This window comes from Tyto alba, unplaced genomic scaffold (genome assembly GCF_018691265.1).
Source record: "Tyto alba isolate M040663 unplaced genomic scaffold, T.alba_DEE_v4.0 Super-Scaffold_6, whole genome shotgun sequence".
NCBI lineage: Eukaryota > Metazoa > Chordata > Aves > Strigiformes > Tytonidae > Tyto > Tyto alba.
The window spans coordinates 54,324,749-54,339,472 of NW_024881327.1; the positions used below are offsets into that span (position 1 = coordinate 54,324,749).

The window sequence follows — 14,724 nt, forward strand, 5'->3', positions numbered from 1 at the left end:
ACTGGAGGAACACATCAAAACCTTATGGTCTCTCATCCCGAGGAGGTGGAGACTTGGGGAAGTGGCACTGGAGCAGGGTGCCGGCAGGTCAGGCAAAGGTAATTTGTAGTAGCCAGAAATCACAAGTTGTCCAAAAAACCCTCCCCGGGTAGAACAGCTGATGGAAAGGGCCAAGGCTCTGCATAGCCAGCAGCTGGCTTGATGTAAAGAGGGTTTGTGCTTGTTGTTGGCCACCCTTGTGTGTCATCTGGGTGGTGAAGTTGTCCTCCATGGAGGTTTTTGGTGCAGGAGAAGGGAAGGAGTGTGTCTGCACTGTGTTCTGGAGAGCCGTGATTCCTGAATTTGAGCAAGAAGGGGCTCGACCCTTCCTCGGAGACGTAGGTGGTGAAGGATATCAATGCCCAGGGTTATTGCAGGGAACCTAATTCACCTGCTTCTTCCCAAGCACTGGGTGTGGATAGCTGTCACGAAGGCAAGGGGTGTCGCTGGTGATGGTGTGCTTTATACTTGAGATGTACATGACTAAAAAAAAACACAGAAAACCCCAAAGGTTGCATCCCAAACCTGATCTGAAGGAAGTTAAAACTGGTAGAAGGATACCCGCTGGAGGGAAGGGAGGCGAAGGAGGATGAAGGATTTCTTCTCTCTGGGTTTTTCTTTTTGGGGGTGGGGTTAAGATTGTTAAATGTGTTTCGGTGGTGCACAAGGACGTGTTTAGTGCGTGGAGAGAGGACCCTGGTTTAGAAAGGATATATATGCAGGTATAGAAGTAGGGTGGTGGGGAATGGTTGCTTTTGTATCTGAACCCAGTTCCCAACATGTTGTTACATGTTTTCACAGAAGTGGTTTCCAGGCTATATTATCACAATTTCTTTCCAAATTCTGAAAATCAAATTGTCCATGCTTATATTTATTTATTTGCCATTCCCCCCTATATTTGAGACGTCCATAAAATCCAAGTCTACCTGTAATTAGCAACATTTTCTGCTCTCTCGGAAGGCAGAATGGGAGCAGCTGTGACCATTGCTTGTCTCAGGCAAACAAGCTGGAATAATCAGGTTTTGAATGTGGGACCTGGTCATTGAACCCCTAATTAGGGTCCAGAGACTTGGAGAAGCAGCTAGCTGCAGTGGGATCTTCGGGTCTGGACACCCCATCATGAGTCTGACAAGAGCCTTGTGCCGGTGCATCCTGGCTTGGCCAGAGCATCACTGCCCGTGTGTTTTCATATGTTCAGTCTTGACTGATAGCAAGAAGGACGGGGCATGTGAGTGTTAAAAAAATCAAAAAAGAGGGGGACTAAACTTGCTTTAAATGAAACGCCTGTTCTCTTTTTTATCTTGGATTAAGGAGCTGAAGGGTTGGTAACACAGATATTTTGATAGATGGGAAGAGTGGTCCAGTAGTTCGAATATTAAAGAGAGAGACAGAGTGTGCGTGTGTGTATGTTCCTCTTATTCTTGAGTGTAAGGAGCATTTGTCACCACAAATCATCCTTGATTGCAGAGAGCTGCATTCGTATAGGGCTCACCCACCCACCACCCTCAAAAAATTAGACATTTGTTATATGACATGAATTGAGATTAATTAGCGAATATTAACCCATCAAGCAGTACAGAAACACATTTTTGGAAGCAGTGGTACTTGCAGCAACAGTGAGTTTGTATTAGCTCTGGTTGGAAAGTTTGCAACAAAATGTGCTGGGGGGGGGGTGGGTTGCTGGAAAATGCCAGTTTGTCAAGACCAAAACTTTATTAGGAATTAGCAGCATTTCTTTTAAGAAGTGCCTGGGCCCCGGAGAGGAGCTGCACCTGGGAAGGATGTTTCTCAACCCCCACTCTTAACACATTATTTGAGGAGAGGAGTTTGGGGTCATCTCAAAAAGGTTACAGAAGCCACAGGCTGGGCAAGGGGGGGTTGTCAGAAAGGGTCCCAGACCTGCTCCCACCTCTGCTCTGAATGCAGGGCTGAGATCTGGGAAATGTCAGTTGGGAACCTGAGCCGTCCAAAGGACTGCTGGTCTGTGTCATAGTGTAAAAAAAATTATCATTAACGCAAAGAAATAAATCTCTAACTCTAAAAAATAAGCCCACAGAGCCATTATCCCCTAAAACATGTGAAATAAGGGCACAGGATCAGCAGAACCCTCACTAATGGGATACGTGTCCATGCAAGCAACCCAACCTTGTCTTATTTGATCAAAAAAAAAAAAAAAAAAATTCTGCCCTCTTAAGAGCTCAGATCTAAGCTGTCCTTCATAGCTCAGTGAAACCCCTCTCAGAGTATTTCCATCATACCTGCTAAAATCCATTATTTAAGAAGAGTTTGTCTGCTGGCTCAGTTCAGCAGTGCCTGGTTGGCCCAGACCAACTGGCAGCCCAGCACAAGGACCGGTTTTGACTTGGTAGGTCGAAATGTTGGGCGAAGGATCGCTGTGGAGGGTGGGAGAGCGTGCGAACACCAACCTCTGGAAACACTGGTATTTCTTTGCATCACTACATTTCTGATTGTGGCAGCCGATCCTTTTGCAAGCAAAAGAAAATGATCTTGGTTATTATTCTCCTCTTAAGAATCACATCGTTGTCTTGATATCAGAGTGGCTCCTTGACTTGCAGAAACTTCTTGGCAGATTGATGCAAGCAAAGCTGAAGGGCTGTCACGGCGAACAGAAGCCTGCCATTTGGTATTGACCGGGGCTGCGTTGCTAATCATCATGCTTTTCTCATCCTCAGCTAGTGCCAATATCTGCAATGTTGTCCTGATGAGGCACACGGAGCTGGAAGAAGGAATTGATGTTTTGGACAATAACGGAAACATTGTCGGGTCTTCCAGAATTGCTGCAAAACACGTATGTACCTGTGATGTTCCTGGCCAGCGCTCGGGTGGGCTTGTACACAGCTGCCCCGTCAGGCTCAACAAATCCCACAGCCCTAGGAATCGATGGCTTGAGAGAGCTAGAGATAGATGAGCTTTACCCATCGGGCAGGAAGAACGAAGCGGCAAACCTTAATGCCTGTGTTGTGGCCACCCGCGCAGTTGTGTCGCCACAAAAGCGGCGCGTGCCGCGCAGGGAGGTGCGGTGGCTGACCCCGGTGATTTGGGAGGGCGCAGGTTGACATCAGGAGGATCCTGTATTACCCCGGTGCTTTCACAGCCTTAGGATTTCTTTGTGGAAACTTGTAAGCGGTTCATGTTGAATAGAAGCGAAGAATAACTCACACCTTTTTCTGAATGAGGAAGACTTCATTTTCAAGCTGAGCAGCTTTTTAACCCTTACCATGTCAAAACTGCATTAACAGTTGCCAACCATTTGTGAGGGCGGCCAGATGATTTTATCCTTGTCCTAACACCTGGTTTGTTTTCCCCTGTAACCTTCTACTCTCTGCCATCTGCCTCCAATTATTCCCTTTTCTTCCCTTCTTACATAGTTTTGTCTTCTGAGCATCATCTGATTGTCTGAGGCATGTTGTTTCCAAGTGGGCTTTAATCTGAAATGTAAAGCATGTACCGAAGCACACGCCCAGGCAGAGGAGTTAATAATATAATGCTTGGCATTTCTCTCGCTCCTTCTGTCCAAGGCTCTTAAGGCACTTCATAGACAGCAATTAATGTACAGATTTACAGTCTTCGGCAAGAAATGGGAGATCTCTAATATCTCTCCATATTGTTGTATAACAGGGAGATTAAAACAATCTGTTGAAGGGCTTGGAGATACTTATTTGAGCCAGTTTTCCTCACTTATATTAACTGGCTTCAGGACCCAGCTTCCCCTCTCCATCCTAATGGTCGAGGAGAAGACAGACAGCGTAGAAAATAAATATTAAAAGTGAAGGAATTGTAAGTGTGATTTACATGGATTTTAAGCATCAGATTTGGGACATCTGAGAACTTCTGCTCAGCTGCCGCCTAATCCCAGTCCTTCCTCCTGAACAGCTTAGCACTGGGTTTATTTGTGTAAAATTTGTCAGATCCTTAGGGTCACACATCTGTGCCTCTCTGAGACCTCCTCCCGTTTGGAACGAGTGAGTGCTCTCAAGCCTGGCTGTATGCATCAGTTTCAGCATTTCCATCCAAAATCCATAGTATCCTCCTCTACTGCCGTCTGCCAGAGCCCTGTGCGTGGTCGCAGTGCTTGGGGCATCCCAGGTGGGTGCTGGCAGAGGTGGTTGGAAGAGGCACATGAAGACACGGTGGTGGTTATACACCTTGCTGGAGTGCCCGTGATCTTCTCTAGGTCTCACCTCAGGGTAATTTATATGTCTCCTGCTCTTTCGTTTGCTGCTTCCTGATGAATCTTGCCAGGGAGGAAGCACCAGTCGAGGGACAACCGTAGCTCCTCGGTCGGGCATCTTCCTGGGAGAGCAGAGCCCTGGGTGTTACGATGCTTCGCAATAAACCACCAGTGATTAAAAGACAGAAAGAAGTCTCGGAGCAGGCAAGAAGGTGCTCTGTTCCCCCAGCACATAACTGAAATTGAAACTCAGTTGAGGGTGGAAGGGTTGAAGCTGCTGCTAAGCCCATACTGAGATATTTCACCTTACAACATCTTCCAGGCAGCTGTTTTGCCTCTCTTTCTTCCTCCAGGCAGCGCCGGCATGTTTGCGTAGGCATACAACAAGATGTCAGAGCACTTTTGGTCACATAAAGTGAAATCAGGGAAGCTATTAGGTGTTTCTGTTTATTCCACTGGATTTGTGACCAAGCGTGGGCTCCGGTCCATTGTTTGTAGCAAGGGAGCGAAAATAGGTTGTATACAAATAGCTGATAGCAAAGTTGAAAGGGTGTGTTGATACGTTCATTCACATATGCAACAGAAGAAAGGCCAGCCAAACCATTTCTGTGCCCTCATGTTGATTGCTAAGCGAAGGTACATCCTGAGATTTGTTTTAAATGTCTTGGGTTTGTTTGTTTGTTTTTCCTTTTCAGGCACTGCTAGAAACAGCCCTGACTAGAGTGGTCCTGCCAATGCCTATACTGGTTCTACCTCCAATTATTATGTCCATACTGGAAAAGTAAGTGTTGGGTGATACAAAGGAGGGGCTTTTCAAGGGGAAGGGAGAAAAGATCCTCAGTAGGTGTTATTCATTGATATTTCTTAGCACTGGTCCATCAAAGAGATTTTTTACTTATTAAAATTTGAATGTTCCATCATTTTTGACCATTGTTGTGGGCTGTTAAAGTGTTATGTTGATGTAGACTTTTTAAATAGTCATTCTGAGACCCCAGCAGTTTGAATAACCCTATTCTATCGGGTCAGCATGAGCCAAAACTCCCTGAATTCAGTGGAAAAGTGTCTGTAAGTTATCAGTCCTCCACTTAGCAAACATTAGAGCTGCCACACGGGGTCAAACTAAAGGTCTTGGCTGGTGTTCAGCCAGTGATAGGGCGTGCAGGGACTTGCTGACCACACGCTGCATCCAGACCACCTTGGCCACTGTTGGATTTGCTTATGCCCTGTTTGAACTCGCTCGTACTTTCTTTCAATACCGTTCCGTGGCTTGGACTTCCCCAGAAGAATATATATGCTTCACATATTCTGCAGAATATTCCTTTCCATCACTGTTTAAGCCAGAATCTCTCCTGGCAGATGTCTCCGTGGAGCATCAGTGCTAGGAGAGTTGGCAGAAAAGGGCAGGGTTATTATTTCATGTCTAATTATCTCCTATCAGAGTTCTTAATAGCAAAAAAACCCAAACTGCCCTTTCTATCGGCCATTCTCCCACCTTGCTTTCCAACACCTCCACTTTTTCTTCTGCCCAGAGGTGCTGGGAGCCTGTTTGGAGCTGTTGGGTGCCTCCTTAGGACACCCATCAGCGGCTCATTCGGTGTGAATGATCCGTGGGGTGGAGATCACCTTGCCAACCCCTGGAGCATGATTAGTGCATTGAAAGATGGGGGTGCTAAAGGGCTTGCTGCCTTTGTCCAGACAGCCAAGCTGGAAGCACTCTTTAAACAAATCTGTTGATAATGGCTGCTCTAAAGCACTCCGCTGACAAAGTAAATAGCAATTAGTACAATTAGGGATTGACCCATAACTTTGGTTAGCCTTCTTTACCCTTGTAGAAACACCCCTGGGCAATTTTCTCTCCTTGACGGAAGGGTTGCGCTGCTTCTGTAAATTTGGAGACGGATTTTTAACATCTAAATTTAAAATTATAAATATAGTCTAGGTGCTACCCTTCTAGCACCTAGAGGCTCTCACCAAGATCACTTCTTTCCATGGCCTGGGTGCGTGGAGAAACAGGGCAACAAAGTCTGTTTTGGGAACTCTAAAGTAAGTTCTTTCATCCCTTTTTGTCCAAAATACACCGTTTTCCTCCCTTTTTCAAAGGGACTGTGGTGGTTCCCTGTGGCAGGGCAGAGTCTTGGTAACACTTACTGCAAGCCGCTGTTTGGTGGCGGCTGCTGGAGACACACAAGGACAAGGGGTAGATTCCAGTCCCCCTAATTTTGTGCAAAGCGTTTGATTTTCACTCACATTCCTCCTTGACAAAACCTCTGCAGCCTCTTTCCTCCCCCAAGACCCTGTGTCACCCACACGGCCCTCCAGCCCGTGATCCGCTTGCAGGAGCGGGGCTCGGGAGCGACCACGCCTTACACTGGAGCACCTTCCTCAAAGTCATGTGCAAGAAGAACAGGGATTGTCACGTTATCTTTGTGCCCCAGCGTCTTGGCAGCTTCCTTGCTTCACACTCAGACGCGTGATTCTAGCCTTTATAATCCCATCAAAGCTGCTTTGCTGTTGTCAGTTGAGAGGACTTTCTGTTTTCATCTGTCCACATGCCAGACGCTTCAGAAATGCCACCGGTTTGTGATGTTCTTACTACAGAGCTCTTTTCTTTTCGCCTTTCTGTCACACTGAGGCTTTGCGTGTGTTACCTCTGGCTTGACACGGGCACTGGTTCCAGTCTAACCCTGCCTCGGTGGTCAGCTCATCCAAAAAGGATCACCCAGAAGACAAACGGTTTTATTGCTGTAATTCAGAGGACCTTTGCTCTTCTGGTTATCGACATGAACAGACAAAAATCTTGATGTGCAAAAATTCACGGTTCACAGCAATTTGATGTATAGGTGATAGTCACCAATGGGAAACACCGAGGATCATCATGGGTCTTGCTAAGCATCCACAGGCTTAAATAAAACTAGTAGCAAAATTTGCTTCGTGTTTGGGGGCATCATAATTTGTATTGACATGAGTTTTACTAAAGGCACCCGTGCTCTGCACAGAACATAGGAACTAATTTTATCTGTCAAGCAAATGTGGATAGACGAGAGTTTGTCTTCAAAAAGTCATCATTTTAACTAATAGGAAGACTTAATTCACATTTGTGAGAATACTTTCCTTCCCACCACCCCCAAATGAAACTCTGCAGATATAAAAATATCTGGGCACTGCTTTTGCCTGCCTTAATTCTCCTTAGAGCTTTGTGCCTGTACTGTTTCATTTTCCATCAAATATCTTTGGATTCCTGGAAGCCTGTGAGTGAGAAACAGCAGGGATAGGGAGTGGGGTGCGGTTTGGCCACTCAGCTAGAGGTGGTGGCATCGCTGTAGGACATGGAAATATCCTCCTGACATGGAGAGCATCCCTTTCCGTAGCCGAGGGATTCACAGTCCAGGTGTCGACTCACAGATTTTTAAAGTGGTTACTGAAGGACACAGCCAGAGGTGAAACCTCATTTCGAAAAAAAAAAAACTTGGAGCATTTGGCGAAAAGTTTAACTTTTTAAATTTAGTAGAATTCTAGTTAGACTAGGGCGTTTTTAAGGGGAGTCATATCAAGGCATGCATTATCAATGTATTTATAGAAATCCTTACAGTGTCTATAAATGAGAAAGACGAGAGTGACGGCTTATTATTTGGAGGCTGGAGATCTGGAATCAGAAGTCGCAATCTGGATCCTCTACTAAATCATTTGCATTTGGGGCTGTGGCGAAGGAGGAGAGCGATTCTCCTGCCTTGCGTTTGAGTCCGGGTGGAAGTGGGTGACAGTGCTGCAGTTGGGTGGGAGTTGCACCGCCCCAGGAGCAAGCTACGTGCTCCCGGCAGTGGTTTTCAGATTCATGGAAGGCTCGCTCCCTCGTTTGCATCTCGGTGTTCAAAAAGTTTATTTTAAGTGGCCAGTTCCTGGTCGTCGTCTTTCCACTTGGATCCAGGTCTTTCCTCTCTCTCAGCCATCTCTCCATCTGCATGTTTTAACTCCCCCAGCTGCCTCTCTCGTCTCTTGTGCCATTTTTTTCAGCTCTCTTGGCTTCTCTCGTCTCTTTGCCTGCTGTGTATTTTAACTCCCAGGGCCGCCTTCTCTGCTCTCCAAGTAATTCAATGTTACCTCCCACTGCTGAGCTCCGCAGCGCGCCATTCTTTCCCCATGTTTCATGCATTTCCTGCTGCTTGGACGCTCTGTTGAAGCAGCTAACATATAGAATCAATGTTTATTTTGAGACTACATATGCCATGCGGGGAACACGGTGTCAGTTATTTTGTGCAGATGTATTCTCATTTGAGTTTTATAAATAATATCTGTGTTGGCAACTTTAATACGGAAAAATATTGGTTTTGCATTGTCTATGAGACGAAGACGACTCATCTCTGGGATGTAGTTGACTTTGGAGCAGACAACGGAAACTTCGTTAGTACCCCAGGTCAGGGATGTGTGGGGACAGCTACATCCACTGCATTAAGCTGGACTTCTAGTCCCTTCATTCCCTTGTACTGTGATGCTTCTGTGAATCCTTTTGCCTGGTAGCTATGATGAAATTGGGGAAATGGTGCAGGTTTCTCCCAGCCATCACCTAAGACTTCTCCAGTAGTCTTTGTCCAGCTTCCGACTCCTCGCAGAGTTGAAGCCCATCACGCAGCCGGTCTATGTGTTGACCACCCAGGTCTCTTTGTAAGTGCAACCTCAGGTTCCTTGAGCTGAGCTCAGTGGTGGAAGAGCCCACATCCAGTGGTGCTTGGTTCGTGTGGTCTGGACACGCGGCAGGCAAGCTCAGTCCACCAGCAATGTCTGCTGTGGACGCTTTGAGCTGATAGCTGGCAGTGGAGATTGAAGAATTGAAGCTTTTCTTATCTCCTTATCCTAAAGCCTCTTCTCTGCCTCACAGTACAAGCAACCTCAGGGGGTCTGAAGCACAGCAGAAGGTCTGAGGATGGGTTCCAAGCGCTCATGTATGTTAGGCTGGACAAGAGGAGGCCCTAAAGTGTTTGTAGAGGAGAGATAAAGCTGGAACTGTTGGCAGTGGGCAAGAGCTGAGAGAGAAGTGGGGAGCACAATAGTTGTGTCCGTAAAAGAGGAACGTTTCTACTTCATCTCCACATCATCCTGATCTTGTGGCAAAGCTGCCACTGCACGCCAGCATCCTCAAGCAGCAGTTGTCAAGGGCTGTTTTCCTGTAAAGCTCATAAAATTAGGACGCTCCCAGGCTGGAACAGCATTACAGAGCTGCTCTGGCTTAGCTAAGTCAGACTAACCAGGAAAAATAGATTCTCTCGATGGGTAGCCAGTGCTGAAAATTGTGTTTTCTTCAACTTAAAGCATGTTTTTCACGGCAGAAATGTGTGTGAGGTAGGAGGCACTCCTGGACCTTGTGTTCGTGGCCTTTTGCTGGAGATATTCTCCTTTTGACAGGGTGTGGAGAACGTTTCCTACAGGTGCTCGTCCACCTCTGAAGTGCAAAGGCTCTCCGTCCAGCTCCACCCTCGCTGAAGTTTGTTTAAGCTAAACAGCTGCCAGCAGTGACACTTTAAACTGCGGTGGCTGTTTCCAGAGTAAACATTGAAACTGCTCCTTTAATTATGTCAATCAAGCACAAAAAAATCCCCCAGCCTCGCTCGCTTTGCATCTGCTGTGTCCTCTGGAAGGGGCACTGGGGCTGCAGCCAAGAGCGGGGGATGCTCCTTGGTGAGGACAGCGGTGGCCCGGCTGGACAGGACAGCAGACAGAGCTACTGGTCACTTAGAAGAGCTCAGGATTCCCAAAACGAGTGAGAAAAGCTCAGAAACACCCTCTGGAGATATCAGAGAGACCTGACGGGCTGTCTGAGGCAGAGACGTGGTTACGGTGCTGGCTCTGGGAGGTTCTCGGGAGAGCTGGGATCTGGGGGAGGACAACCACCCCAAAGGTGGTTTGCACCTCAGGGGCGTTTAAACCCCGGGCTCTGAGGAGCCTGGGATGCCTCGGGATACCCGGAGCTTCAGCCTCCAGCGCTTTTCTTACCCCGCCGGCATCCTCGGCGTCTTGCGATGTATGTATTAGCTTTGAACCTGTTTACACCAAACACTACAGAAACCCCACAGAATCTGTCAGCTGGGAGACTTTGGTTAACTCCTGTCATATTTAGCTTAGCATCTGACACCTCCTTCTAGACAAATACAGCTCTGGTTCACTGAACCTGATAACTCCTTTTTAGTACAGCAACTGACTTCCATATGGAATAAATTACAGTACCTCTTGAAAAACGCCAGAGGCAGCTGCCAAATTATGCAAAATTTAAACCACTAATGAACAATGTGATGAAAGTTGAATGAAGGTGTATTTACAAGATCTACAACACACTGTCTCTGCGGAGCAGATGTACTGTCTGTACAAGTATGCGTGTGTCTGTGTATATACCTACGTACATGCACGCTCATGCATATTGAAATGGTATCCGTAAGGACTAGCTGGTTTAGGTATAGCTGGTAACAGCAAGCACTACCTAGGAGCAGTAAGCAAGAAGCTCCCCAGCACGTTACTGGCTTTTTCGTATCTGCTAGGCAAATTTTCTGAAGGCAAATTGCAGAAAGAATAGGCATTTAAGGGGTTTTGAAGGGGGGTAAAGAAACAAATCTTAAAAAGAAGAAAGAGAGGAGGAGGGAAGTATTGCAAAAATACATGTTCTTTGCCATCCAAAGGTTGATGTATAAACATGGATCACTTATACTAGCAAGGCAGACCACTGGTGCCAAAAAATTGGCTTCTAAAATTTGGAACAATAAAACATACATATTATTGCCTTCCTGCAGACTTCCAAACTGAGACCTTCTCTCGGTGCAAACTCTTCAATCCTCTGTTGTCTAACCTGAGCGCCAAGGCTGAGTTCCCCAGAGCCTGGCCAGTCCTGTCCTGGGTTCATGGTGACAGTCTGTAAATCGTCTGTTCTCGTATGAAAATAGCTTCGAGTTCTTCTGCAGAATCACTGGCAGGGCAAGATGGTATTTGCTTTTATAAATATATCAGTCTGCTTCAGAGGACGCCCGTGGCCAGGCTGGGCTGTCAGGGGGATCTAAAGGTCCAGGCCTCCACTTTTCCGATCAAACCCCTTGGCAGAGCCCACAGGACAGTATTGTAAACTAATTAACTCTTCAACAAATGGATATCTGCTATAATGCTCTGCAATTAAACCCTCTGGAATTGTCTAATCATTCACTTCCGATGGGGGCCTAATGGGTGAAAAGAGGGTTTTTGATTGCTTTTGACAGCTAACAAAATGCAGCATGCAATATTTAATATTCGTCTGAGATCTGTGTCGAGAGCAAAGATCCTAGGGACAGAAGAAAAGTGGACCTCTCAACTAATTATGAGTCATTTATTCTGAACCACACAAATTTTAGAATCTGAATCCCAATTAAGACATTACACTACATGTGTTAATTAGTCCCCTCTCCTTTTTAAAGCAAACCATAACTTCTTAATTAGAAGGTTAGCCATTGTAATTTGAACTGGCCTGAGTTTGAAGCGCTCCTGGAAATCACACCTGGGGGCTGTACCGGGGATCATTTTAAATTGGTTGAGTTTTTACTTGGGTGATTATAAGGTCCCCAACAGGGCAGTAATTAAAGAGGGTGCAGCTTCCAAATTAAGATGTCAGGGGTGGTATAAGCAGTGATGTCTTGGTTCTAAACTGTACTCCAGGGAGGCTTGAAGGATGCTGGTCAGATGATTTTCTCAGCGAGGGCTCTCATGGATCACGACAGCTTAAGCAGGAGAATAAATCAGTTCCAGGGGTTGCCCCTCTGCATCCCAGGGACTAGTTATCACAGCTAATTGATGGCAATTCTTGAATGTTGCATTTGTTAAAGAGCACGGGGCAAGGTAGCCTGCTTTCCTGACTGGGACAAAATCCTTGTGGACTTCTGCTGGAGCCTTTTAGGTTAGACTGTGCTCTGTGCAAAACAAAGTAGCTAAATATTGGAGAACAGAAGCTTGGCTTTCACAGCACAAATTGATAGGATCAACTCTGTCTCGATAGCTTATTAGTGAGGAGCTGAGATATTGGAGGAGTTAAGGCTCTGGATCTTGTTTTCCTTCCCCACTTCCCCCAATCCCTCTCAAGATGAAGACAGCTTTCAGCAAGCATTGCTAGCAAAGGGCGAAGAGTCGGAATGTTCAGACACACAGACAGCGTACAGCAGGGTAACAAGTTCCCACACATCAGCTGCTCCGTTATAATTCATCAGGTGCGTGTTTGTAGCCTGCAGTAAACGTGGAGTAGATGGGGGGTTGAGGTAATCTGTTGTGTTGCAGGGGCTGCACGCGGAGATGTGCCCGCAAAATCACTTGTGCGTGGCCTGACGTGGGAAGGGTTGCTTGGCTGGGTGTCGGGGGGCACCTTGCGCACGGTGCGCGTTGGATTGGAAACGGTTTTTAAAAACCCCGGTGATGGTGAACCCCAGTGATGTTCGGCGGTTAGTGTAATCTGGTTGTACCTTCCTCGACCAACGGAGAGCTCCTCTGTTACCACCCCAGTGGAAGGGCATTGACTAGCAGATCCTTGCCCACAGCTGATGGCAGGACTCTGTGAAGCATCGGCATCCTCGGGATCAGGATGGGCAGCGGAGAGATGCGCGTTGGGATTAAGGCCACAGCAGCAAATCCGCTGACATCGCTAATATACACTGAATAGTCAAACAAAACTCACTATCAAGTTGCCGGTTCGTGTGCCCAGTTGTTTCAGATTGGTAGAAAAATGTTAAATGACAGGTGTCATTTTGGTGTGAATAGTTCCAGATCAAGCCCCTCAAGAATTACATTTTTCCCCTTAACTTGTAAACTTGTTTCCCCCTTGATTTGTAGACTGGCTTCAGGTCCTGTATCCTGGAATATACTTAACATGACACCTTCTACCCGCTAAATGTTGTCCCTGTCATTCGGCGTTAACTGCATCAGAAGGGGCACTGAATGGGTCATTATCAGAACCTGACCTTGCAGGTATCCTAAAGTATTTGCTGTTAACAAGGCTTGAACTCATAAATATCCCCTGGGGACAGCAAGTGTCAAAACATCTGTATCACCCACTCTGCAGATGTTTGGTTTTTAACAAATTAAGGTAATGTCGAGTTTACTCCTTTGTTGCCCCATTAGCAAAGTCACATGCCTTTCTCAGTAGCACCGTGTGATAGGGCTGGCAGAGTTCACAATACCTCTGAAGAACCCGATTTCCTTCTGCTCACACGACATAATCTCCAAAGCTTTACTGCAGGTGACACCTGTGTGTGGCCAGGTCACCTCGTGTGCTGTTTACTCCCGTATGAGATGGTTTGAAATAGGGGAAGCGTGTGTGAAGTGGCCCTGCTTTAATTTAGGAGTAGTGAGCGCTTAGGTTGGCCTGGGCTGTGTAACCTCAGCAGATGCAAGAGCACAGTTTGCAGGTTTCGGGATCTTTTGTGGGTGAACTTGTTGATGACCTACTAAGAAGGCACCTACCCCGGTTAGGGAGAGGGAGACCAGTGGGTCTGGGTGAACACCGGTGTCAGTTTGGATGATGACGTGCACTCGTCTGGTCTATGAAATGCTCTAACAAAGCCTTTCCTTTCCAGAACATCCCTCCTGAGGTCCCGTCCCCGGATGATTCTCCCAGTCCAAAGCCTTGTGTGCCTCGCTGCCTTTGGCCTGGCCCTCCCCTTGGCCATCAGTCTCTTCCCGCAGATGTCCGAGGTCAGTACCTGTCTGGTCACTGCAGTGGGATATCTCAGAGGGGCTTACCAATGTCACTGCTTGTTTGGCCTTCCTGAATAACGGTCTCATTCCTATGGGGCCTCCTCTGTTTTCGGATGAAGTCAGTTGCCATCTTCTTCACTTTAACAAGGGCAGAGTCACTGGGCGGGAGATGGTTGTGTTGGTCCCTCCTGCTAACACGTAGCACAGGTTGATATCTCATGGCTTTTCCACCCTTCTGACATCGTTTGGATCATGTGGTGGGCTGCACCTTCCCAAGGAGCAGAGGAAGAACTGAGCAGAGGGGAGCTTTTGCTCCGCGCAGCAAACGCAGGTTTCGCAGACGAGGGATGGTCACGTGTGATCCTCCTCCCTTCCATCGCCTCCGTCGTTCTCCCACCGCGGTGGAGGACGTTCGGTAATCCAAACACCAAGGATCCAGGGGGGGGCAACCAGATTGGAAGAAGGCAGTTTTTTTTAAATGCATGAAGAAGGTGTTCTGCTTGCTTGATCACCAGTCAGAGGAGTGTCTCAACTAGCACTGGGGGTACCTGGTCCCTCGTTAGTGATACCCTGGTCAGGTCTGGTCAGATCACAAGTCAAGGGATGTTGCTGCTTCTGCTCTGAGACTCCAGCTGGGTTCGTCCTGTCCTGTCTGGGGCCTTGAGCTTAGTCAGAGCTGGGCTGCACCAGGGAGAACATGGTTCAGCTCACTCTCTCCCGTGACAGTGGTGTTTCCTTGGTGAAACACAGTGAAAACAAGTCTTTGCCCATTAAGCAAAGAGCCTGAGGTATACGTTTGATGTGGA

At 47.1% G+C, this 14,724-nt stretch overlaps 1 protein-coding gene across 2 annotated transcripts in view; it reads left to right on the forward strand.

Moving 5' to 3' along the window:
• Nucleotides 1–14,724, forward strand: part of SFXN5 (sideroflexin 5) — a 104,323-nt gene that overhangs the window by 68,772 nt on the left and 20,827 nt on the right. The window contains exons 11-13 of one of the 2 annotated variants that reach the window (XM_033007080.2): nucleotides 2,733–2,848; nucleotides 4,927–5,012; nucleotides 13,798–13,915. In XM_033007080.2, coding sequence (XP_032862971.2) covers nucleotides 2,733–2,848; nucleotides 4,927–5,012; nucleotides 13,798–13,915 — 320 coding nt within the window. The remainder of the gene's footprint in view (nucleotides 1–2,732; nucleotides 2,849–4,926; nucleotides 5,013–13,797; nucleotides 13,916–14,724) is intronic. The other variant, XM_042808247.1, reaches the window with a different exon arrangement.